At 39.9% G+C, this 24,269-nt stretch overlaps 1 protein-coding gene across 9 annotated transcripts in view; it reads left to right on the top strand.

Annotated features, from left to right (window-relative positions):
* letm1 (leucine zipper-EF-hand containing transmembrane protein 1) overlaps nucleotides 1–16,294 on the top strand; it is a 173,207-nt gene extending 156,913 nt beyond the window's left edge. For 6 of the 9 annotated variants that reach the window (XM_059965569.1, XM_059965570.1, XM_059965568.1 and 3 more), the window contains 2 exons: nucleotides 8,013–8,169; nucleotides 13,021–16,294. In XM_059965569.1, coding sequence (XP_059821552.1) covers nucleotides 8,013–8,169; nucleotides 13,021–13,173 — 310 coding nt within the window. In that variant the 3' untranslated portion in view covers nucleotides 13,174–16,294. The remainder of the gene's footprint in view (nucleotides 1–8,012; nucleotides 8,170–13,020) is intronic. The other 3 variants (XM_059965567.1, XM_059965564.1, XM_059965566.1) reach the window with 3 other exon arrangements.
* Nucleotides 16,295–24,269: the final 7,975 nt, after the last annotated feature.

Below are 24,269 nucleotides of genomic sequence, written 5' to 3' on the forward strand. Positions count from 1 at the left end.
AAAAGGCTTCCTACAACTTAAAATACGACGAGTCGTATATAAAATATGGCTTTAATGCGACCAGTGACTCGCACACTCCAAGCCCATGGTATGCTATCCAGGTCGACGAGTCTACCAATGTTGACAACAAAGCAATACTGCTGGTTTATATGCGATATATATTTCAAGACGATGTGCAGGAGGATATGTCATGTGCACTGCTGCTGCCAACTAACACAACTGGGGCAGAATTATTCAAGTCTTTAAATGACTACATGTCAGGCAAACTGGACTGGTCATTCTGTGTTGGAATATGCACAGACGGGGCTGCACCTATGACTGGACGGCTATCTGGTTTCACTACTCGAGTCAGAGGTTGCTCCTGAATGCCAGTATACACATTGTGTCATACACAGGGAAATGCTGGCTAGCCAGAAAATGTCACCTGGAATAACAGCATATTGAGTGAAGTTGTTGAAGTTATCAATCACATCAAAACAAAAGCCCTTTGTTTGAGCAGCTTTGCGAGGAAATGGATGCAGAGCACAAACGCCTTCGCTTACACACTATCAAGGTTTTTTGAGTTAAGAGAACCGCTACAGAGATTTCTTTCAGGAAAAACGTCACCACTTGGCAGCACACTTCAATGATGAGGACTGGATAGCAAAACTCGCTTATCTGTGTGACATCTTCAACCTGCTCAATGAACTCAATTTGTCACTTCAGGGGAGAATGACAGCTGTCCTCAGGTTGGCAGATTAAAGTGTCTGCTTTCAAAGCCAAACTGGAACTGTGGGGATGGCGAGTGGACAGGGCATATTTGACATGTTCCCAACATCAGCTGGGATTTTGGGAGAGACTGAGGCTGCACCATCCTTCTCACAGCTGGTGCGCGATCACCTATGTTTGCTGTCGACAGAATTCGAGGGTTACTTCCCAACTGCAAATGACCCAAGACGTGCAAAGGAACAGGTCCATGACCCATTTGTGAATGTCCCTGGTGAATCCATGTCAGCGCGGGAAGAATGCAAATGACAGTGGGCTGAAAAGTATGTTTGACATAACACCTCTGCCGGCATTCTGGATCAAAGACAAGGCTGAATATCCTGAGATAGCCATGAAAGCACCTAAAACATTGTTTCCATTTCCAACATCATATCTCTGCGAAGCGGGGTTTTCTGCAATGAATGCAACGGAAACTAAATTGCGGAATAGACTGGACATAAGGAACCCCCTTCAAATATCGCGTCTCCCATCACCCCTCGATGGGACCGTCTTGTTGCAGGGAAACAAGCCCAGAGCTCCCACTGATTCAGCGATATTGGTGTGTTGTAATGATTTTATAAGTTCATGCGAGGAAACTATGCGCTGTGTGTTTAATATCCAAACTTAAAATGTTATGATGCTATTGACTTGTCACTATATTCATGCGAGGAAAATATGCACTGTGTGTTTAATATTAAATTTGTTAGATACACTCAATTTTGTTTCTAAAAGGGTTTATTATAAGTGACTTAAAGTTGACTTATCACCTATATTCCAGTTGTGATTAACACCCCCCGTGGCCAGTCTGCAAGAATATTGTCAATATTAAACTGGTCCGTGGTGCAAAAAAGGTTGGTGACCCCTGCCTTACGAGAATAGGTTGAGTAAATTTGGCCTTTTCTCCTTGGAGCAATGGAGGATGAGAGAGAACCTGATAGAGCTGTCTAAGATGATGAGGGGCATTGATCATGTGAATATGCAGAGGCTATTTCTCAGGGCTGAAATGGGAAACACAAGGGGGCATAGTTTTAAGGGTCTTGGTACCCCTTTCCAAGGGGATATCAGAGATGAGATTTTCACACAGATTGCTGGATGCATGGAATGCACTGCTGGGGGCAGTGGTGGAAGCGGATACAATAGGGTCTTTTAAGAGCCTCGTAGATAGGTACATTGTGCTTAGAAAAATAGAGGACTATGCGTTAGGAAAATTCTAGGCAGTCTCTAGAGTAGGTTACATAGTCTGCATAACATTGTGGGCCAAAGGGTCTATAATGCACTGTAAGTTTCTGTGTTCCATGTTCTATGTTCATTTTACCCTCTACATAAGCCTTCCAGGGCCTGCTGCAGTGGAGTACCCCACTGTGCTTCATGGTAGGGATTGTGTGTTTTTGATTATGTGCGGTGTTTTATGGCCAAGAAGCTCAATTTTGGTTTCATTGGACCATAGAACCTTCTTCCAGCTGACTTCAGAGTCTCCCACATGCCTTCTGGCAAACTCTAGCTGAGATTTCATGTGAGTTTTTTTAAAACAATGCCACTCTCCCATAAAGCTACAACTGGTGAAACACCCACGCAACAGTTGTATGTGCAGTCTCTCCCATCTCAGTCGCTGAAGCCTTTAACTCCTCCAGAGTTGTCATAGCTCTCTTGGTGGTCTCCCTCACTAGTCCCCTTCTTGCACTGTCACTCAGTTTTTGAGAACAGCCAGCTCCAGGCAGATTTACAGTTGTGCCATATTCTTTCCATTTCTTGATGATTGAGTTAACTGTACTCTGAAGGAAATTTTCTTGTGTCCATTTCCTGACTTGTGCTTTTCAGTAACCTCTTTGCGGAGTTGCTTGGAGTGTTCTTTTGTCTTCATGGTGTAGCTTTTAGAACATAAGAACATAAGAGATAGGAGCAGGAGTAGGCCAATCGGCCCCTCAAGCCTGCTCCGCCATTCAACAAGATCATGGCTGATCCAATCTTAACTCTAGTTTTCACTGAATCCCACAAGGCAACAGTGCCAACCAACAGGGCACCATGCTGCCCATTTTATTTTATTATTCATCCCGCCCAAACCCATGTGATCACCCGGGGGGAAAAAAAAACGATTTGCCAATTGAGGAGAAAAAATCTGGAAAATTCCTCTGACCCATCCAGGCTATCGAAAACTGGTCCAGGAGATCACATGGCTGATCTAAACCTAGCCTCATGTCCACTTACCTGCTTGCTCACCGTATCCCCTAATGCCATTTTTATCCAGGAAACTGTCTATCTCCGTTTTGAATTTATTGAGTGTAGTAGCTTCCACAGCTCTCTGGGGCAGTAAATTCCACAGCCCCACTACCCTCTGAGTGAAGAAATTTCTCCTCATCTCAGTCCTGGAACGGCATCCCCTTATTTTAAGATTATGCCCCCTGGTCCTAGTTTCACCCATCATCGGGAACATTCTCCCCGCATCCACCCGATCAAGCCCCTTCACAATCTTATATGTTTCAATAAGATCGCCTCTCACTCTTCGGAACTCCAATGAGTAGAGTCCCAATCTACTCAACCTCTCATCATACATCAACCCACCCATCCCCGGAATTAACCTAGTGAACCTTCTCTGCACTGCCTCGAGAGCCAGTATGTCCTTTCTTAAATATGGACACCAGAACTGCACTCAGTACTCCAAGTGTGGTCTCACCAATACCCGGTACAACTGCAGTAAGACCTCCCTGTTCTTATACTCCATCCCCCTAGCAATAAAAGCCAGCATTCCATTGGCCTTCTTGACCACCTGCTGCACTTGCATACTAACTTTTTGTGTTTCCTGCACCAGGACCCCCAGATCCCTTTGCACAGAAGCACTTTCCAGTTTCTCCCCATTTAGATAATAAATTGCTCTATTATTTTTCCTGCCAAAGTGCAAGACCTCACACTTGTCAGTATTATATTTCATCTGCCGAATGTCTGCCCAATCACTCAGCCTATCTATGGCCCCCTGCAGGGTTTCAATGTCCTCCGCACTCATTACACTCCCTCCCATCTTTGTGTCATCAGCAAACTTCGATACGTTGCACTTAGTCCCTTTCTCCAAATCATTAATATAGATTGTAAAGAGTTGGGGTCCCAACACCGACCCCTGTGGAACCACTAGTTGCCAGGATATTGACTTACCAGCAATTGGACCTTCCAGATACAGGTGTATTTTTACTACAATCAATTGAAACATCTTGACTACACACAAGCGATCTCCATTTAACTAATTATGTGACTTCTAAAACCAATTGGCTGCACCAGTGATGATTTGGTGTGTCATGTTAAAGGGGGTGAATACTTAAGCAATCAAATATTTTGTGTTTTATATTTGTAATTAACTTAGGTCACTTTGTAGAGATCTGTTTTCACTTTGATGCAAAAGTCTTTTTCTGTTGATCAGTGTAAAAAAAAGCCAAATTAAATCCACTATGATTCAATGTTGTAAAAGATTAAAACATGAAAATTTTCAAGGGGCAGTGATTACTTCTTATAGACACAGTAGTTTCAGGCAATTTAGTCACTCCTACAATGATTTATGTTTCATTAATTCCCCTAGTAAAGCATTTTGTTCTCCACCAAGCTTTGAAAGCAATGCTCTTGCTCCTCAACTTGCAATGTTAAATCTGTTACATTTACCAGTTCCCCTGTTTTATTGAAATATTCTTCCTTATTCTATCATAGATCATGTTAGATTTTACTAATATTATAGGAATATTTCTCAAAAAGCAATTAAAACATGATCACATTCAATGTACTGTCCCAAAGGGAAGAAAAACATCTGTTACTAAGGTTCTAGATCAGTTCCATGCAGTGGAATTACACAGTTTATAGTAAACTGGGCTATTTTGCTTTTGTCTAAAACTACAGAATGTGTTTCAGAACCAGTTTTTGGGAGGAAATTGGGCTCAAACCTGCAGATGCTGGATACCTGAAACTAAAGCAGAAATTTCTGAAAACAACAAACAGCCAGGCATCATTGTGAAAAGAGAAACAGAGTTAACATTTCAGGTTAAATCTAGATGATGTAAAATGTCATTAGAAGCAATGGGGCATATAGGTACAATAAAAGGTAAAATAAAATACAAAAGGGCAAAAAATAGTGCTGATCTTGGCATTAATCAGCATAGTGCGTGTCATTCAGGAAATTACGGAAGTCCATAATAAGGAATTGGATGTCTAAGCACCTTCAAAAATTTCAAGTTGTTTTAGAAAGAGCCAAACTGGTTTTCTAAAAGATAGGTCATGTCTGGCAAACTTGATGGATATATAGAGGTACTAACGTTTTTATGATTGTCAGAAAACTTGTTGAATCCCTTCATGATAGTGTTAACTGAAGTTGAATCTCATTATATTGAAGAGAGCATATTGAAATGACTGAGGAATTGGCTGGCCAATATCAATGACTAATGGTTTAGGGATGCAACTTTAGGGGTGCCATAGTAGTGTTGCGATTAGCTCAGTAATATTACAGCTCTGTGGGGTGGATGATCGTCGGACTGTGGAGTTCAATCCCGCCATCCTCTGTTAGGAATTTTTGTGCCCTCCCTGTGGAACATGTAGCTTTTCTTCTGGCTAAAGCCCATGTACAACATTCACTGCCTTACCTTCATCAATTTTCCTGGTGACTTCCTCAAAAAACTCTATTATAAGATTGGTTAGACAAGACCTAAAACGCACAAAGCTATGTTGACTATCCGTAATTTGTCTCTGTTTATCTAAATACTGATATATCCAGTCCCTTGAATACCTTGCAATAACTTTCCTACTACTGATTTCAGGCTCACGGGTCTATAGTTTCCTGGCTATTCTTAGAGCCTTTCTTAAACAATGGAACAACATCAGCTATCCTCCAATCCTCTGACACCTCCTCTGTGGCTAAGGATGTTTTAAATATCTCTGCTAGGCCTCTCCAATTAAAGCACTACCCTCCCACAGAGTCAGAGGGAGCACATTGTCAGGCCACAGGGATTTATCAACCCTACTATGGCTCAAGAAAGCAAACGCCTCCTCCTCTGTAATTTTTATGGGACCTATGACCTTACTGCTGCATTACCTCACATTTATAGGCTCCTGAGTAGTGTAGGTGCAAAAAATCCATTTAAGATCTTCCCTCATCTCTTTCAGCTCCACTCCGATCTTCCAGAGGACCAATTTTGTCCCTTGCTATACTTCGGATCTTAATATTTCTGTAGCAACCCTTAGGATTCTCCTCAACCTTATCTATTCGAGCAATCTCATGTCTTGTAGCCTTTTTGGTTTCCTTCTTAAGTGTTCTCTTGCATTTCTTATACTTCTCATTACCTCATTTGTTCCTATCTGCCTAAAACTTCTATGTACCTCCTTTTTTTTTCTAAACCAGGGCCTCAATATCTCTTGAAAACCAAGGTTCCCTAAACCTGTTATCCTTCCCTTTTATTGTGACAGGAACATACAAACTCTGTATTCTCAAAATTTCACTTTTGATTTACCATGTACATCTTTGCCAGTAAACGACCTGTCCCAGTCAACTCTTGTCAGGTCCTTTCTAATACCATCAAAATTGACATTCCTGTAATTTAAAATTTCAACCTAAGGATTACACCTATCCTTTTCCATAATTACATTGAAACTAACGGCATTATTATCACTGGAAGCAAAGTATTCCCCTGCACGAACTTTTGTTAACTGCCCTGTCACATTCCCTAATAGGAGATCTAGCATTGCATTTCTCTTCCCCCCCCCCGCCCCCCATTCAGGTACAAACGTCTCTTTATCCTTCCTTTCCAATCCCAATGGAGGGTCTCAGCCCAAAACATCTACAGTTCAATATTTCCATAGATGCTGCCTGATCCTTTGAGTTGCTCCAGCATTTTGTGTGTTGCTCTAGTATTCCATTATCTTTTTGAATATTTTAATGTCAGTCCATGATGCTTTAATGATTTTTATGCATCAAGTCAGAACAAGTGGGAGAATGGAGTGGAATCCTTACGAGGATGCAAGATGACAAGAGATGGAGTCATGATAGCTGTGGGAATCTGTGAGTTTATAATAGATGTGCAATAATTAAACAGAATCAGGTTTATTATCACTGTCATGAGGACAGAATTTGTTTTGCAATGATGGTACAGTGCAAAGATGTAAAATAAAAATACTATAAATTACAACATAAACATAAATAGTATGGGGATTGGGGAGAGAAGTGATGCATAGGTTCCTGCATCATTCAGCAATCTGATGACAGACAGGAAGAAACTGTTCCTGAATTGTTGAATGTTGGTCTTCAGGTTCCTGTGCCACCTTCCTGACATTAGTAATGAGAAGAGGACATGACCCGGATAGCGAGGGTCCTTAGTAACGGATAGCTGCTTCTTGAGGCACCACCTCTTGAAGATGTTCTTGATGGTGGGAGAGTTGTGCTAGTGATGGGGATGGCTGAGTCTACCACTGCAACCTCTTGTAATCCTGCTCATTACCTCCTGACATCACTGAAACAGGTTGTAATGCAACCACTCACAATGCATCTATAGAAATTTGCAAGAATCTTAAAGATAAGATTTAAAGATTAGGTTTCTTTGTCACATGTATATCGAAACCTATAGTGAAATGTGTCATTTGTCAACAGCCAACACAATCCAAAGATGTATCCTGGGGCAATCTGCAGGTGTTGCCATGCTTCTATTGACAACAGAGTCTGTCCACAACTTACTAGCACTTAATTTAGTCTGTCTTTAAGTCATGAGTGACATACTAATTCTTCTCAAACTCTTAACGAAGTATCAACTGATCTGTATTCTCTTACACATTCATTGTTTTCAGTAATCCCACAATGTGAGAATGTAGATTTTTTTTCCCCCTTCAGTGATGCCAGGAGGTAATATTCTGTTTTTTTTTGTTGGAGCTGCTGTGAGGCTCACTGTTCAGCCATTGAATCTTGTTACAATATATTGGTTATTCGAGAAATAAACACGTTTTGTAAGAGCCACTAAGTATGTTAACAAACTAGATTGACTGTGAGCTACAGTATGTTGTGTAAAAGCATGGAGGAGTAATTGTGTGCATAAATGCCATTCAAACAGGGTGAAACAGCAATGGTAGATTATAAATTATTATTAAATAACTTCTTGAAGGACTGGTAATCTTCTGGACAACAGCTTTATTACTAATATCTGGAATATACTAATGGAAACTGCGTTTTAAAATCCAGAATTTAAGATTCTGCTGATGCTCCCTTGCCTTATTCTAACAAGAAGCTGCAATTAACTTTAACATCTTCCTATATACAGTTTGTATTTCACCTTTAGGGACAATCTCATCAGCATCAATGAGCTGATCAGTGCGATGAAGCAGATCCAGAACATCCCACAACACAAATTACAGAAGATTGCTGAATCTCTTGATGAAAATAAAGATGGAAGGATTGATATCAATGATGTCATTAAAGTAAGTTCAAAATCTCAAGAGTTTTTCCTGACATTAATTAGACTAATACCTAATCATTTTCAGGGGGAGAAATCTGACATTTTTTGTGTCTCAGCATTAAAAAAAAGAAAAACCAGTAGTAGATTTTATTGTACCTCTAACATAGTGTTATTACTTAGTTGTCCTGATTAGCTTTCCCGATTCAGAAGTGTTTGCAATGGTATTCTTTGATGAGTGGAACAGACCTGTATGGAAAGTAATTGAATACCACATGAAACCATTACATACAGATAGATTGCCAATAATATTTTGACATGCTCACCCACTGATAATTGATTACAGTAACAGTAACATCAAAAACGAAACTGCTTGGAAAATATCTTAAATTATTCTCTTTTTTTAATCAAAAGTCTTAGAAAGACTGTGTGTGCATTATTTGAGAACTATGAATATGTTTTAAGTACCTTGCAAATAAGAATGGAGTTGTCTTCCTTGGCATAATTGACATGCAAAGAACACCGCAGATCATACTTCATCTAGTTTGTAAATCATGAAACGGTAAAACTTTTTTGCTTATGGTTCAAATGTAATTGCTTGGTTGCTGCCTCATTTTACAAATGTGTTCAAGTTCCTTTTACCATGAAAGAGAAGGACCTTTAAGTTATTTACCAAGCAGTTAGGTTTTAGAAGATACTGTTATGTAACAAATTATCTGCAGATGATCATGTCACAATATTACTGGCCATCTATCTGGTTTCATGTGGATATTTCAATTATTTTCCACACAGGTCTGATCCACTCATTTTTCATAAGCTGTTATCAGTTCAGAGTATAATATTGTGTCAGTAGTGACTCAAGCTGCTATTGTCATTTTCAATTGTATTGCCTTTCTTTGAAGAAGTGCTCAGTACTGCCACCTCATCCATCTTGAATACAGAATAAGCAAATTTAAAGTAGTCTTACAAACAAACCATTAAGTTGGTTTAACACAGAAAACACTCATTTCTAGTACAAAGCAAAAGGAGGATTATGTCCTGGAATTAATATTTTGTATATTTTGATTTTTTAATTTAACTAGCTGAACTTTATTACCTTATTAGCTGAGAAAGCTGAACTTCCAGGTGCCACATAATTTGCAAACTATACACAGCCTGCCTCATTCCTTGCTATATTATCCTTGAGACCACCTCAAAACTATCTGAACTAGGAAATGCTTTCAGTTCTGTTCCAAAAGGTCTGACAATCCACTGACAGAAGAAGAATTTAATTTGGCTAAATAGTTTGCATTTCTGAGCTGCTATGAATGGATGCAGCCTCGATTCTGCATACTTCATTCAGAGAGTTACAGAAGAAGGAATGTTTCTCTGTTTTGTTTCCAAACAGCAATACATTCAAGCAAGGCTTTTAACCTTTTTCTAAGCAGTTGTCTTTACAAGTTGTATTTTTGTAGTTCTCTTTCCTCTTGGACTTTTTGAACTTCAAGTAAGTTTTAACCAAGAACTGCAGCCTCAACAGATGTTATCTTTCCTAGGTTTCTGAAAGTACTGTGTTTATGCAGCTGTTTCAACTATGGATGAAACATAGAGTATGTCAGAGAAAGACTGCTTCCAGAGTTGTCTGAGCAACTGTGTGTTATGAAGCTTTACTCAACACATGTTTAATTTAGTTCAAGTTCACACATAGTGAAGTTGACATGTACTTAATCTAAATTGAATGGCTACTACTAAAACCCTCAATTTAATGGGCTAGTGGTTCAGATATTGCTGTGATCTCTTATAGCTTTGAGGGGAAGAGGGGCTATGAACAAGATGTAGATAAAATTAAATGAACAGGACATTGTTCTAGCACAGGGGTGGGCAAACTTTTTGACTTATGGGCCACAAAGGGTTCTAAAATTTGACAGGGGGGCTGGACCAGGAGCTGATGGACGGAGTGTTTTGATAATACACCTCATAAGAGAAAATAAAATATCATGGGATATGTAGAAAACATGTGCTTTAATTTCAATTGAAAATGAACAAATGCATTACAACGAAATATCTGTCTTTGAAGTCCCATGGTATTTAGTTATTTATTGAAATGACTTTTAAAACACTGAAAATTAAATGAATAAAATACAGCTTTTTTTAATAGTAACAGTTATTATTTTAAAGCACTGGAAATTCTGTTATCCTTCAAGATATTATCATCATCACTCTCCTCCTGACTGTCTTTATTTCAAAAACGGTAGGAGATGCAGGTCTACTTGTCCTGCTCCTTCTTATTCAATTGTCCCCTGTGCCAAAACTCAACAACGACCAGCACAAAGACAGAACAGTGACAGCGCGCCAGTATGCGGAGCGCGTTGTTTGATCTGGAGCGCATTTTTTATTTTGAGAACGTACGTGCACCTGCGCACTACTCATGTCCATCACTTAACAGAAATGACATGTAACATGTAAGGCTTATTGAAAAAAAATATTTTCAAATGCATTTTTTACATAACGCAACGAAGAAACTTATTTTTAATTTCAGTGGGAACTGTGTTGTTGGTCTCCCTTTTTAGCCAGCGCATCAAAGTCTGGATTTAGATTTGTTGTGGCGATTCTCAGGATGGATCTGAGGTGTTGGTCAGTTAACTTGGATCTGTGGCTGGCTTTGTTGATGTTCATGACGCTGAACGTCTGTTAACACAAATAGGTCGAGCTGAACAAAGAGTAAAGCGCAAATGTGGAGTAATACGCTGCACCTCAACAGAGGTCAATGTGTAGCGGTGTGCTACATGCAGCGCTAAAATTACGACACGGAGTCGGTAACTGCAGTCGAAGAAAAAAACTTCATTTGAAATCCCCAGCCTCACTTTTAAGTCTCCCTCTACCTGCCCCCGGTGGCGCAGAGGCTCCAAAGCTCTGTGCTCGCAAATCCGGGCAGGCTATCTCCCTTAGCCGGAACGCTGGCTAATAGTGAGCCGGTTCGGATGTGCCAGGAAATGGGTCGCCACAAATGTATATAGAGTGCGTCATCTATTGGGAAAACGCCAGAATTGCGGGGAAAAAACGTTAACAAGGTTTATTAATTTAGTTCTGCGGGCCGGATTAAAAAGCTTAACGGGCCGCATATGGCCCCCGGGCCGTAGTTTGCCCATGCCTGTTCTAGCATAACATGCATATTAAAGGAACCTCGGCTTCACATCAGAGTGAAACTATGAAGTTGTTTGTCCCCCGATGAAAAGTATCCAATAATTGTGCAACCTTGAGAACTAAGAATTGTTATGAGCCTCTTAGAGTGGTGTTTGGGCCAAGTACTTAATCAAGAACATCATAGATAATTACCATTTTCACACCGAGAAGATTAAGAGAAACAGCAATATATATAGCAAGGCCGTTTGACCAATGAAATGGCAGCAGCTACTTGATAATTTAATTATTATCTGTGTATACCAATGTGCAGAAGATGCAGAAAAAATGGTAAGAATAGAATGCACCAAACGTAAAGACAGAACCAGTAGAATTGTTTCTTTTCTCAAGCAAAATAATGGCCAATATTAAGTGTTAAACCAATATGATTGATTCTTAACAATCAACTCCGTTTGAGAGCAATTGGAGATAGTTGCAGCTAGATTCCTTTATCTCTTGATTCCCTTAAATTCAAAAATATATCTAATTCAGAATTGAATGAATAAAAGAGGCAGAATATCACCTGTAAGCGCTACTTTGTTACATGGTTAGTACAAGGAACTTGCCACTAAATTTTCCCCATTGTTAGGTCTGATCGGTAAGGATCAGAATTAGAATCAGACTTTAATTGCCAAGTACCTGTGCACATACAAGGAATTTACTTCCGGCAGATGTTGTCTCTCTGCTCATAACAATAATGATGATAAATATAAATGAAAATATAGATTATACATACTAGTAGTGCAATCCAAGTAATAGTTAGCCGACAGTTAACCGGCAGTTAACTGTTCAGCAAAGTGACCGCAGTAGGGAAAAAACTTCTCCAGTGCCTATTAGTCTTAGTCTGGAGGGATCTGAAGCGCCTACCAGATGGAAGCAGTTCAAACAGTCCGTGCGCAGGATGGAAGGAGTCCTTTATGATGTTCCCCACCCTCTTCTTCAACCTGGAAGAGTAAAGGTCCACAATAGAGGGCAGGGAGGCTCCAATGATGCGCTCAGCAGTCCTCACTGTGCGCTGTAGTCTGGTTCTATCCTGCTTGGTGGCGGCTCCAAACCACACAGTGATGGAGGTGCACAGGACAGACTCAATGACTGCAGTATAGAACTGCAGCAGCAATTCCTGAGGCAGACCATATTTCCTCATGAGCCGCAGGAAGTACATCCGCTGCTGGGCCTTCTTCAGGATGGAGCTGATGTTCTGCTCCCACTTCAGATCCTGAGAGATGGTGGTTCCCAGGAACCTGAAGTTCTCCACGGTGGACACAGGGCTGCCGAGGACTGTGAGGGGGGACATAACGGGGGGATGTCTCCTGAAATCCACTATCATCTCCTTTGTCTTGAGCGTGTTCAGCTCCAGATTGTTCCGACTGCACCAGAGCGCCAGTTGGTCCACCTGCTGTCGATATGCAGACTCATCACTGTTCTGGATGAGTCCGATGACGGTGGTGTCGTCTGCAAACTTCAAAAGAATATTTTGCATTTGCTGCACTTCCCCCCCCCCCCCCCCACCACCATCCAATCACTCCATTTTATCTCGGCATATTGGCCAATAATAATGTAGGGTCATTACTTTTCTAAAAATCCCTGGAATTTTATGCCCTTGTGTGAACAATGCAAATTAATTTTTTAAAACTGTTTTAAAGTACTGATATTAAGATAAGGTAGAAGATCTGTAAACTGTTATTGATTATCTTTCATCTTGTTTGATCTTTTGCAGGTAGTGAAACTAATTGATAAAGAGGATATAGACATCTCAACTAATCAGGTTGCAGAAATTTTGGAATTATTACGCAAAGAAGAGAAAGTTGTTGAAAACCAAAAAGTGAAGGAGAAATCTGAGAAGGAACAGCTGGCAGAAATCCAGAATTAAATGGTTCTCACTATGTCAGAACTCATCTAATCCATTTGTTTGATTTCTCTTTTGAAACTTGCAGGAAGTATTTGCATAGCTGGGAAAATCAAGTGGATAATATATATTGGAAAGAAATTGTAGTTTTCTGTATTTCACTGAAGAGATCAAATAATGTTCAATCTAGAATTGAATCCTTCATTCCAGATGCTTGAAAACATTAGATTTTTCTTTGAAGTGAAAATAAAAGAAATGTGATGTGGTAAGCTCACTGTGTTTAAAAATGAACAAAATAACAACAAATCTCTGTCTTGATGGTGATCAAGGAACACACATAAAATGCTGGTGGAACGCAGCAGGCCAGGCAGCATCCTGGCCTGCTACGTTCCACCAGCATTTTATGTATGTTGCTTGAAATTCCAGCATCTGCAGATTTCCTCGTGTTTGCTTGATGGTGATCGGTCTTGTTCCTTAAAGTGCTTGCAGTGTACAGCCTCGCTGAAGCTTATTTAAATTTTAAAATTTTGCTTGCAGTAGCATCCATTAAATTGAATATATATGAATTCAATAACCTAGTGTGTTATAAAATCGAATTGGATAAATGTCATACCAAAAAATTTTAATATTTCTCACATGGGTAAAATTCTTATAAAAATTTCCACTAAAATGTTGCAATCCTTGGGTGTACCTACTACTCCTGTCATATAGTGCATCTTTTCAGCTACAGCTTACCTGTTTGTAATATATGCCTGTTGAATTGGTTATTTCCATGTATTGCTACATTGCTCAAACAACTTGCTTCATCTGTACTGCTAAAAGCCTATGATTTGTCAATGAAATTTTAAGAATACACTCAGGTATTGATAAATTTATATTTGAAGTGGTTTACTTTGTAAAGATCAAACCCTTTTCAAATTGTATCTATATTTAAAATTGCAGGTACTGTGGTTAATGCTTTGAGATTTGCTTACCTGTACAAAATTGGACTTTAATGTGGCTAATGAATTTTGAATGTCATTTACATTTTTATTGTAGAATTTCATTTAATTATTTTTAGATACCCATGTTAATATTCTCTTGGTAAAATGTGTTCTTCATAATTGCACACTTTTACATTGCAGTTCTTTGTGAGTAAGAAATAACCTTCAGAAAGTCCACTCAATTCTGGGTTCCAATGCCTTTGGTACCACACAAGATGTATTTTGATTCTTAATTATTTCCTAAACTATTTGTATGATGCTAATGAATGTTGCACAAAGGTTGTATAGTTACAGATCTATTTGTGCATTATTTGCACTATTAATATAACATTTGAGAATAATTTTGTTCAGAATTAAGGCTGTTAATAACTAAATCAATTGAGTCTCCATAACTATATTGTCAAGTAATTAATCTTTATTTCTGCACTGAAGCTTGCACACTTTACACTGGAAATTATTTGAATAACTTACTTGCTTAAGACTCCATTAATATTTTTGAGTTACAGTAATATTCCTAATAATTTTTTCACAATGTCAAATCAAATAGTTATTCAAGTACTAAAAATTTATAGCAGATGCTGAAAATCCAAATAACGCAGCCAAAATACTGGAGGAACTCAGCAAGCCAGGCAGCATCTGTGGAAATGAGTAAGCAGCTGACATTTTGGGCTGAGACCCTTCATCAGGCGTCACGATGAAGCTCATTTGCATTGAAAATGAGATCTGTGTAATTGAAATATTAAATGCATTATGACCAATTTCAAAGGCGATGAACTTCCCAAATAAATTGGTTTGGAAGCGGAGACACAAATTTGATAAAAGTCATTTGGTTGTATATAATGCTAACTGAAGCTATAGTGTGGTCAATTACCTCTTCACAGTTTCTGCATCCTTCTTTAGTTATTTGTCTTTTGTTATAACAACAGACAAGCAAAAACAGCTTTGGAATATTTTTTCCCAGTCCATACCTATTCACTACTCCCTGTGTTGCTCTTATTCCAGCCAAGTCTAAATTTTAGAATAAATTGGCAGAGCAATTGATTATACCGCATGGTGATATACTGAGGGCTATACACTCCTTTCACTCCGTGACCTCGATTCAAAATGATGGCCAAAAGTAAAGAGACTGTGCAGATTCTGTGTTTTACATTTCAGGACACAAACTAAAGTTGTAAATAACTTGATTATCTAATTGAGATATAAAAAAGATCTAGTTGATAATTAAGAATATATCATTTAATACTATTGAACTAGTTTACTATTCAATATTAACAAATTAAAAAGAAAGGGTTTTGCTTTTAAACTGAATTTTATCCAGTCTGGAACTAATTAAAATAGCATCTTAAGGAAAAAAAACCCTTTTGATCACTGTCAAAACTAGAAAAAAATCACTGAAATCATTTGGAGTCCAAAATTCAAACTAAACATTCAATTAAGGGTGTTGCTATGGAATTGAGTTATGTAATTACAACGTAAATGTATCCCTTCTGTAAAGGGAAATATGAGTGCACAGCAATCTGCAAAGTTAAGCATTTATCAAATTTAAAGGAAAAATTCTTAAATTAACATGCTTAATGCCTGGTGGAACTTGTACACGTCTTGAAAGTGAACTACAGTATTTGTGATGTTGGACGATACTGTTTGTTGTAATTTTGACATATTTGTTGCTTGTGTTAATACAATATGGTTCTGCTTTATTAGATATTTCCTGCTTTAATGTTAATATATACAGAAGGTAGTGCACTGAACTTTGAAAAATGATAGATACATTTTTAATAAACAATGGACTGATCTTTGAAAAAGTTAAATTCAAAAAGATCTAAATATTCATGTTTAATAATTGAACAGCTGGTATGATTAAAGTACACCAAGTACACACAAGTGTCTTGCCATTTTCTTTCCTCATGGATTCTTCAGTTTTTGTGAACTATAAGGAATCAACTGACCTTCAGAATATCCTCAAGGCAAGTTTAGTGTATTTGCCATCGTGAATCACACAGTTGAACAAAATCTAAACCAAGGATCATCAGTCGAACAATGTACAGTATCTAGCTTCTATTACCTTGTAAAAACATTTTAAGTTTCAACTCTGCTTCTGGCTTTGCATTTTTAAAACATGAAATGAAATCAAATTGGGAAAGGCAAGGATGCTTGCATTACTACAGCACTAACACCAATTGGTGTATTCATTAATAAACTTACATTTATCAAATGAAAGATTGTGTAACATGAACTGATGGATAAGTTTTGCAAATCTACTTGAGATTGAAATTTGCTGGTAACATGTTAACATTTGTACTTAAAAGATCTGGACAGTTTGTTCAAACTAGGCTAACATTCACTGGCTCAAGCTGTGGACAGAATTTGGAAAGATTCAAATTTCAAATGAAAACATTCACTCTCTAGGTATCGTCTACCTCTGAACTTTGAATGAAGTTTTGAGTCTTAATCAGGGCAGCGGTATTTTGGGATAACATCAGCTATTTAGTGATAAGAAAAAAGAACATTACTGAATAAATGAAAGATGGTAGGTTAATCCATTTTTCACTTGAAAAGGAGTCATCAATTTTCATTCTTGGAAGGATATACTGAAAATATTTGGAGTACCATGCAGAGTTCTGATCTCAATTTAAAATGAGACTTCAGATTCACTGACAGTGAAATCTTTGAAGAATCACAACAATGAAATGTTAATACTAATCTCAAGAACACCTTTCTTAAAGGTCGCATCTTAAAACGATGGGCCAGAACTGTAATTAAAACAGAAAATGATTGGAAATAGTTAAGATTGTGCAGTATCTATGGAAGGAGGAAACAAATCAATATTTTAAGTAAACAACCTTTCATCATCATAGTTTAATATATAATTGGAAAGTAACTGTTGGACAGCACAATGCTGCATACACAAATTCACACCAGTTTAGAATGCTAATATTCCACCCCAGTAGATCGTCCTGAGTGCTTTCAGCTTTTATAGATGATTTTGGAGCTACTTTCACCCAGGCAAGCCCAATCATAACTGGTGAAAAAGCTTTGGGAAATGGCAAAAAAAAGTCACTCATCACAGAATATTCAGGTTTTTTTTAGATCCACTATCTATCTGGCCTGGGTAATGATGTCATTCATCTCCCCCCTTAGATTACCAATGATGGGGATTGGAGCCCTTAACTCCTGGTGGAGTTGTCGGGGTGCTGTCATGACAAGCCTTTTTTGATTGCTCATCATACCTGAGCATCTGAAACCTGGCGGATCCCTCTCCAGGCCTATCCTTCGCCAGGTTTCTGGAGCCGGCTGGATTCGAACTTGGGAGCCTTCACCACCAGCTGGCCTAAGGATGGTAGTCTTGTTAAATATCACAAGGGTTTTGTTGGACTTGCAGTTAGGGAACACTTAGGAAACTGTGTGAGTTCCCTTTTCACATTTAGTTTCCCTCATTAACATCCTCTCCAGTATAAACTCAGTCTGTCAAATCATCTTCATTATTTGCATTTGTAAAGGCTGAACTTCCAGAACAGACACTCTTGAGTTCCATCATAGTAAGGGACTATCAGGAGGAGAGAGTGGAAAGCATGCAAGCTTTGTCCAAAAGAGTAAGACAACCTTGCCAACTAATCAAATTTTTGGATTGTGACTGCACAAAATGGAGGAAGGAAAGTCCAGGGAGACATTAATGAGCTAGAATCTCTATGGTGCACGTGGAAACCCAGTGAAAATGTCAGAAGGAATACACCACTTTTCAATCTACCCATTTACCCCATTTGTGACCGTCTACAGCTTGCACATTGGTCTGCGATGCTATGTTTCAGAAGCCATTGTAAGATTAAGGGTAGCTGGTACCCACAACATCTACTCTACTAGGCCTCAATGTGGAAGGGAATGAATGATTTAAGATCATGGGTGGGGTGCTGACCAGGAAAGGCTGCTTTATCCTCCATAGTGCTGAGCTTTTTGAATGTTGTGCAACATTGTAAATTTGAAGAGAGAGGCACATTAGTAAAGTTAATGGATTATATCGCATAGCCCTCTACAAAACCATCTGCCTGTATTTGTTCAGTTTGCAAACTACTTCATCCAAGCTGGACAGTACCCATGCCAAGCTTCCTCAAGTGACTGCTGTCTATCAGAACGGTAGAGCAAAAAGTAAGCAGCTGAAGGAACTCTGTAGGTCAAGGCTTGATGTCTCGACTCAATGTCCAACTATCCTTTTGCCTCCATATATACCCCTCAACCTATTGAGATCCTCCAGCGGTTTATTTTTCACTGCAGACTCTAGCATCTGCAGTCCCTTGCTTTCCCCATTGGAATAATTATTGGCCAGACAACATTCTCATTTATTTGCACAATATACCCTGACTTCCTGATGATACCATGCAGACGCAAGGAAGATTGGTTGATTGGGCAGTTCAGCTTGAAATAAAAGATGATCAATGAAATTATCAAAGCAAAATGGATTTGAAACTGTGCTAAAATATCTGTAATTAAGTAGATCCCACTGTCCGACTTACAAGAGTTTGCACTTACAAAACACCTTTACCATTGGAGCATAGGGGAATTCAGTGATTTTACAGAGGTATGTAGACTCATGAGGAGCATCGGTAGGGTTGGGAAGTCAACAACTAGAGGGCATAGGTTTAAAGTGAGTGGGGGAGATTTAATAGGATCCTAAGGAGTAATGTTTCCACCCAGAGGGTATTGAAATATAAATTACCAGCTACCAGTGGAAATGGGTGTGACAGGTACATTAACAGCATTTATAAGGTACATGCATTGGAAAGGTCTAGAGGGGTATGGACTAAATGGGATAGGCTTAGATGGGGATTGGCATCAATGTAACTCTAATACAGGAAAACTTTAGGGGAATGGATGTGTTTTCTAACTGGCATAGACAGGATGGGCGGAATGACGCCTTTCATGATGAACCCTGATAAGAGCAGAAATGTTACTGGAGAGTTATAACAGGTCAACGCCATGTGCAAACAAGGATGATTCTGGCCTTGGCAAAGAAGCATTCAGCAGAGGCTCAAAAACAGAACACAAGCATGAAAACTAACATGTTAATTGGAACAATTTGTATTTATCTTGCTATTGCTTCCTTAGATAACACCACGACACATTCTTAGGATTCTCAGCCCTTGTATCATTCCAATGTCGCGTACTTCCTCACTTTGCCATCAGGGGGAGCTCTGGATTCATTTTAAAGTGAAGATTCAAAATAAAGCAAAAATTAATTTGGCCCAAAATTTGTGTAACCAAATAACACCCGCTCTTTTCTCACTGATGTGAAAAATATATAGGCTTAGCGCATCTACTCACACCCTTGGCCAATTTGTTTTTACCTAAGGTAGTGCCTTGGTTGGATAATGACCTGTTTCCTCGTTCAGTTCTGAGGGTCCTAGGCCAAGTATGGAGTCTGCAGTCCCTCCCACACTGATGTAGAATGTACAGCAGCCTGGGTAGTTTTGGCGGCTTTGTGCTCCTGCAATTTATGCTGGTTTTCTGATGCAAGTTTCCAGGACCATGGTGAAGGCTTCTCCACTTTGCTACGGAGTCTTAAGGCACACATGAAAACATCTAACTGGTTGCATCACCGTCTTGTATGGAGGCTCCATTTAACATAATTTTACATTAACCACCTTTTTATTTTTCCAATATGCCCATCAACATCACCTAGGTTGTCTACTCACTTATATAATAGGGCCAATTTACAGAAATCTATTAACCTAGTGAACTGCAATTCATTCAGACATGCACTACAATATTCAAAAAAAGTATATGGATAGGAAGGATAGAGTCATAGAACATGACAGCATAGAAAATGGCCATTCAGCCCATCTGATCGGTGACAAACATTAATCTACCTAGTTCCATCAACCTGCATGCGTAGCCCGCCATTGCCATTGCCCATCCATCAATGTATCTATCCAAATTACTCTCAAATGTTGAAATTGACCCCGCATTCACCACTTGAACTGGCAGTTCATTCAACACACTAACCATCCTGTGAGTGAAGAGGTTTCTCTTAAACATTTCACCTTTCACCCTGAACCTATGACCTTTACTTTTAGTCTCACTCAACCTTAGTGGAAAAAGCGTGCTTGCATTTACCCTATCTACATCCCTCAATTTTGTATACCTCTCTCAAATGTACCCCCAATCTTCTACTTTTTAGGGAATAAAGCCCTAATTTTCCTCTATAACTCGGGTCCTCAAGTTCCAGCAATCTTGTAAATTTTCTCTGCACTGTTCAATCTTATTTACACCTTTCCTGTGGGTAGGTGACCAAAGCTGGATGCAATACTCCAAAAATTAGACCTCACAAATGTCTGATACAACTTTAACACAACATCCCATCTCCTGAAAGTTAATGTGCCAAAAGCTTTCTTTACAACCCTAACTGTGATACCACCTTTAGGAATTCTGGATCTGTATTCCAAGATCCTCTTCTACTGCACTCACCATGTCAGACCTACCGTGGTTGGTCCTCACAAAGTGCAACACCTCACACTTCTCTTTAATCTGCCATTTTTCAACCCGTTTTTCCAGCTGATCCAGATCCCGCTGCAAGCTTTGATAATCTTGCTTGGTGTCTGCTACATCCCCATTCTTGGTGTCATTCGCAAATTTACTGATCCAGTTTACCACATTATCATCCAGGTCACTGATATAGATGACAAACAGTATTGGACCCCGTGCAGATCCTGTGGCTTTGTGAAGAAGCAGAGAGCGGTTGTAGATGGTCGCCTCCCTAACTGCAGGCCTGTAACTAGTGGAGTGCCAATGTCTAATCCAGTTTACTACCTGACCTTGAAGGTCAGATGATTGAAACTTCTTGACCAATCTCCCATGCAGGAGCGAACACCTTGTCAGGTCCTAGGGATTTATCCACCCTAATTTGCCTCAGGACAACAAACACCTCTTCTTCCGTAACCTCCATAAGGTCCATGACCTCACTGCTGCTTTGCCTCATAGCTATAGACTGTGTCTGTATCCTGAGCAAATACAGATGCAAATAAGATTTTCCCCCATCTCTTTCAACACTACATATAATTACCATTCTGATCTCCCAGAGGACCAATTTTGTCACTTGCAACCCTTTTGCTCTTAAAGTATCTGTAGAATCCCTTAGGATTCCCCTCAACCTTCTCTTCTAGAGCAATCTTATGTCTTCTTTTAGCTCTCCTGACTGCATTTTTAAGTGTTCTCTTGTAATTTTTTAATACTGCTCAAGTACCTTATTGAGAAAATAAGGAGGCATGGGATCCGAGGGGACATTGCTTTGTGGATTTAAAACTGGCTTGCCCACAGAAGGCAAAGAGTGGTTGTAGATGGGTCATATTCTGCATGGAGGCCGGTGACCAGTGACGTGCCTCAGGGATCTGTTCTGAGATCCCTACCCTTTGTGATTTTCATAAATGACCTGGGTGAGGAAGTGGAGGGATGGGTTAGTAAATTTGCTGATAACACAAAGGTTGGAGGTGTTGTGCATAGTGTTGAGGGCTGTCAGAGGTTACAGTGGGACACTGATAGGATGCAAAACTGGGTTGAGAAGTTCAACCCAGATAAGTGTGAGGTGGTTCATTTTGGTAGGTCAAATACGATGGCAGAATATAGTATTAATGGCAAGACTCTTGGCAGTGTGGAGGATCAGAGGGATCTTGAGGGTCCGAGTGCATAGGACATTCAAAACTGCTGCTCAGGTTGACTCTGTGGTTAAGAAAGCATATGGTGCATTGGCCTTCATCAATCGTGAGATTGAGTTTAGGAGCCGAGAGGTAATGTTGCTACTATATAGGACCCTGGTCAGACCCCACTTGGAGTACTGTGCTCAGTTCTGGTCGCCTCACTACAGGAAGGATGTGGAAACCATAGAAAGGGTGCAGAGGAGATTTACAAGGATGTTTCCTGGGTTGGGGAGCATCTCTTATGAGAACAGGTTGAGTGAACTCGGCCTTTTTTCCTTGGAGTGACAGAGGATGAGAGGTGACCTGATAGAAGTGTACAAGATGATGAGAGGCATTGATCATGTGGATAGTCAGAGGCTTTTTCCCAGGGCGGAAATGGCTAGCACAAGAGGGCACAGTTTTAAGGTGCTTGGTAATAGGTACAGAGGAGACATCAGGGGTAAGTTGCTGCTGTTGTGAGGGAGTGGAATGGGCAGAGAGTGGTGAGGGTGTGGAATGGGCTGCTGGCAACAATGGTGGAGGCGGATACGATAGGGTCTTTTAAGAGACTCCTGGACAGGTACATGGAGCTTAGAAAAATAGTGGGCTATGAGTAACCCTGGGTAATTTCTCAGCTAAGGACATGTTCGGCACAGCTTTGTGGGCCTGTATTGTGCTGTGCGTTTTCTACATTTACCTCATTTGTTCCTGTCTGTCTATACATGCTATGCACCACATTTTCCTTAACCAGGGCCTAAATATCTCTCAAAAACCAAGGTTCCCTAAAGCTGCTCAGCTTTTATTCTGATAGGAACATACAAACTCTGCACAGTACTTCCAAAATTTAACTTGTACATCTTTGCCAGTAAGCAACCTGCCCAATCCACCCACGCTGGATCCTTTCTGAAACCATCAATATTGGCCTTTCTCCAATTTAGAATCTCAACCTGAGAACTAGGCCTTTCCTTTTCCATAATTACCATGAGACTAATGGTATTATGATCACTAGATGCGAAGTGTTCCCCTACACAAACTTCTGTCACCTCCCCTGTCGTTTCCCTAATAGGAGATCTAGTATCTCACACTCTCTAGTTCACTTCAATGTACCGATGAAGGAAACTTTCCTGAACACATTTGACAAACTCCTTTCTCATCCAGACCTTTTACAGTATGGGAGTCCCAGTCAATAACCTACTATCACAACCTAGCAACAGTCTGCAATCTCTTTACAAACTTGTCCCTCTAAATCCCATGGACTGTTGGATGGTAATATCATTGCATTAATGTGTTCATCCCTTTCTTATTCCTCAATTCTACCCATAAAGCCTCACAGGACAAGCTCTCCGGTCGATCCTGACAGCACTGATATGACATTTTCCCTGACTAGTAATGCCACACTGCCTCATCCATCACATCCGAAACAACAAAACCTTGGTGCATTGAGCCATGTCCTGCCCTTCCTCAACTAAGTCTCACTAACAGCTGCCACGTCATAATTTCACACATAAATCTATGCCCTAAACTCATCTGCCCTTACTGTAATACTCCTTGCATTGAAGTATATGCAGCCATACTCGACCTTTTGATTCTTAATGTATGTAGGTTTAACAGTATCTTTCTCCACTATCCATTCCAGTGCTTTGGTTCCTATCCCAGTTTAACGCCCACAGAGCACTAGCAAACATTCTTGCTAAGATAGTAGTCCTTCTCCAGTTCAGGAGCAAACCATCCCTTTTGTACAGGTCCCACCTTTCCTAGAAGAGAGCCTAATGATTACAAAAATCTAACAGCTTCCTCCTGCACCACCTCCCTAGCCACGCATTAAACTGCATGATCTTCCTATTTCTTAATGGCAAGATGGCGCCAGTGAACAATGTGACCAACAGTGATGTCCTACAGACAGTTCACAAAGCTACTCCTTCTTCTTCTTTCAGATATGATTGTACTATTAAGTTGCACATGATTGGAACCTGCGATTTACATTCTGATGGTGTGATCTTGTGCCGCGAGCAGGTCTGGTGCTTTGCTGTCTCTGAGGGAGTTTGGTGAGGTTTGGAGTGGAGTGTGCAGCCTGGAGGTCTGGAAGCCTAGTGACGGGGGATCTATTGCTTGGCGGAATAGAAAGGAGGTCTTGTGGATGAGAAGGAGATTCTCAGATGGTTTGCCTTCCAGGTTTAAGGGTCAGGCACATCTCAGATCAAGTCCACAGCATTCTTGAGTGGAAGGATGAGCAGTCCGAGGTTGGGCACATGACTGTACCCATGACATGAGAAAGACGGGTGCAAAGTGAGTTCGGGGACTTGGGTGCTGAGTTGAAGAACAGGACCTCCAGGGTTGTCAGCTCAGAGATTCAAAGATTCAAAGTAAACTTATTATCAAAGTATGTATACAGGATTTAACTCTGAAATTCGTCCTCCCACAGGCAGCCACGAAACAAAGGAACACCACGGAACCCCTCCAAGAAAACAAACACCCA

Source organism: Hypanus sabinus, chromosome 3, assembly GCF_030144855.1.
Source record: "Hypanus sabinus isolate sHypSab1 chromosome 3, sHypSab1.hap1, whole genome shotgun sequence".
Classification (NCBI taxonomy): Eukaryota; Metazoa; Chordata; class Chondrichthyes; order Myliobatiformes; family Dasyatidae; genus Hypanus; species Hypanus sabinus.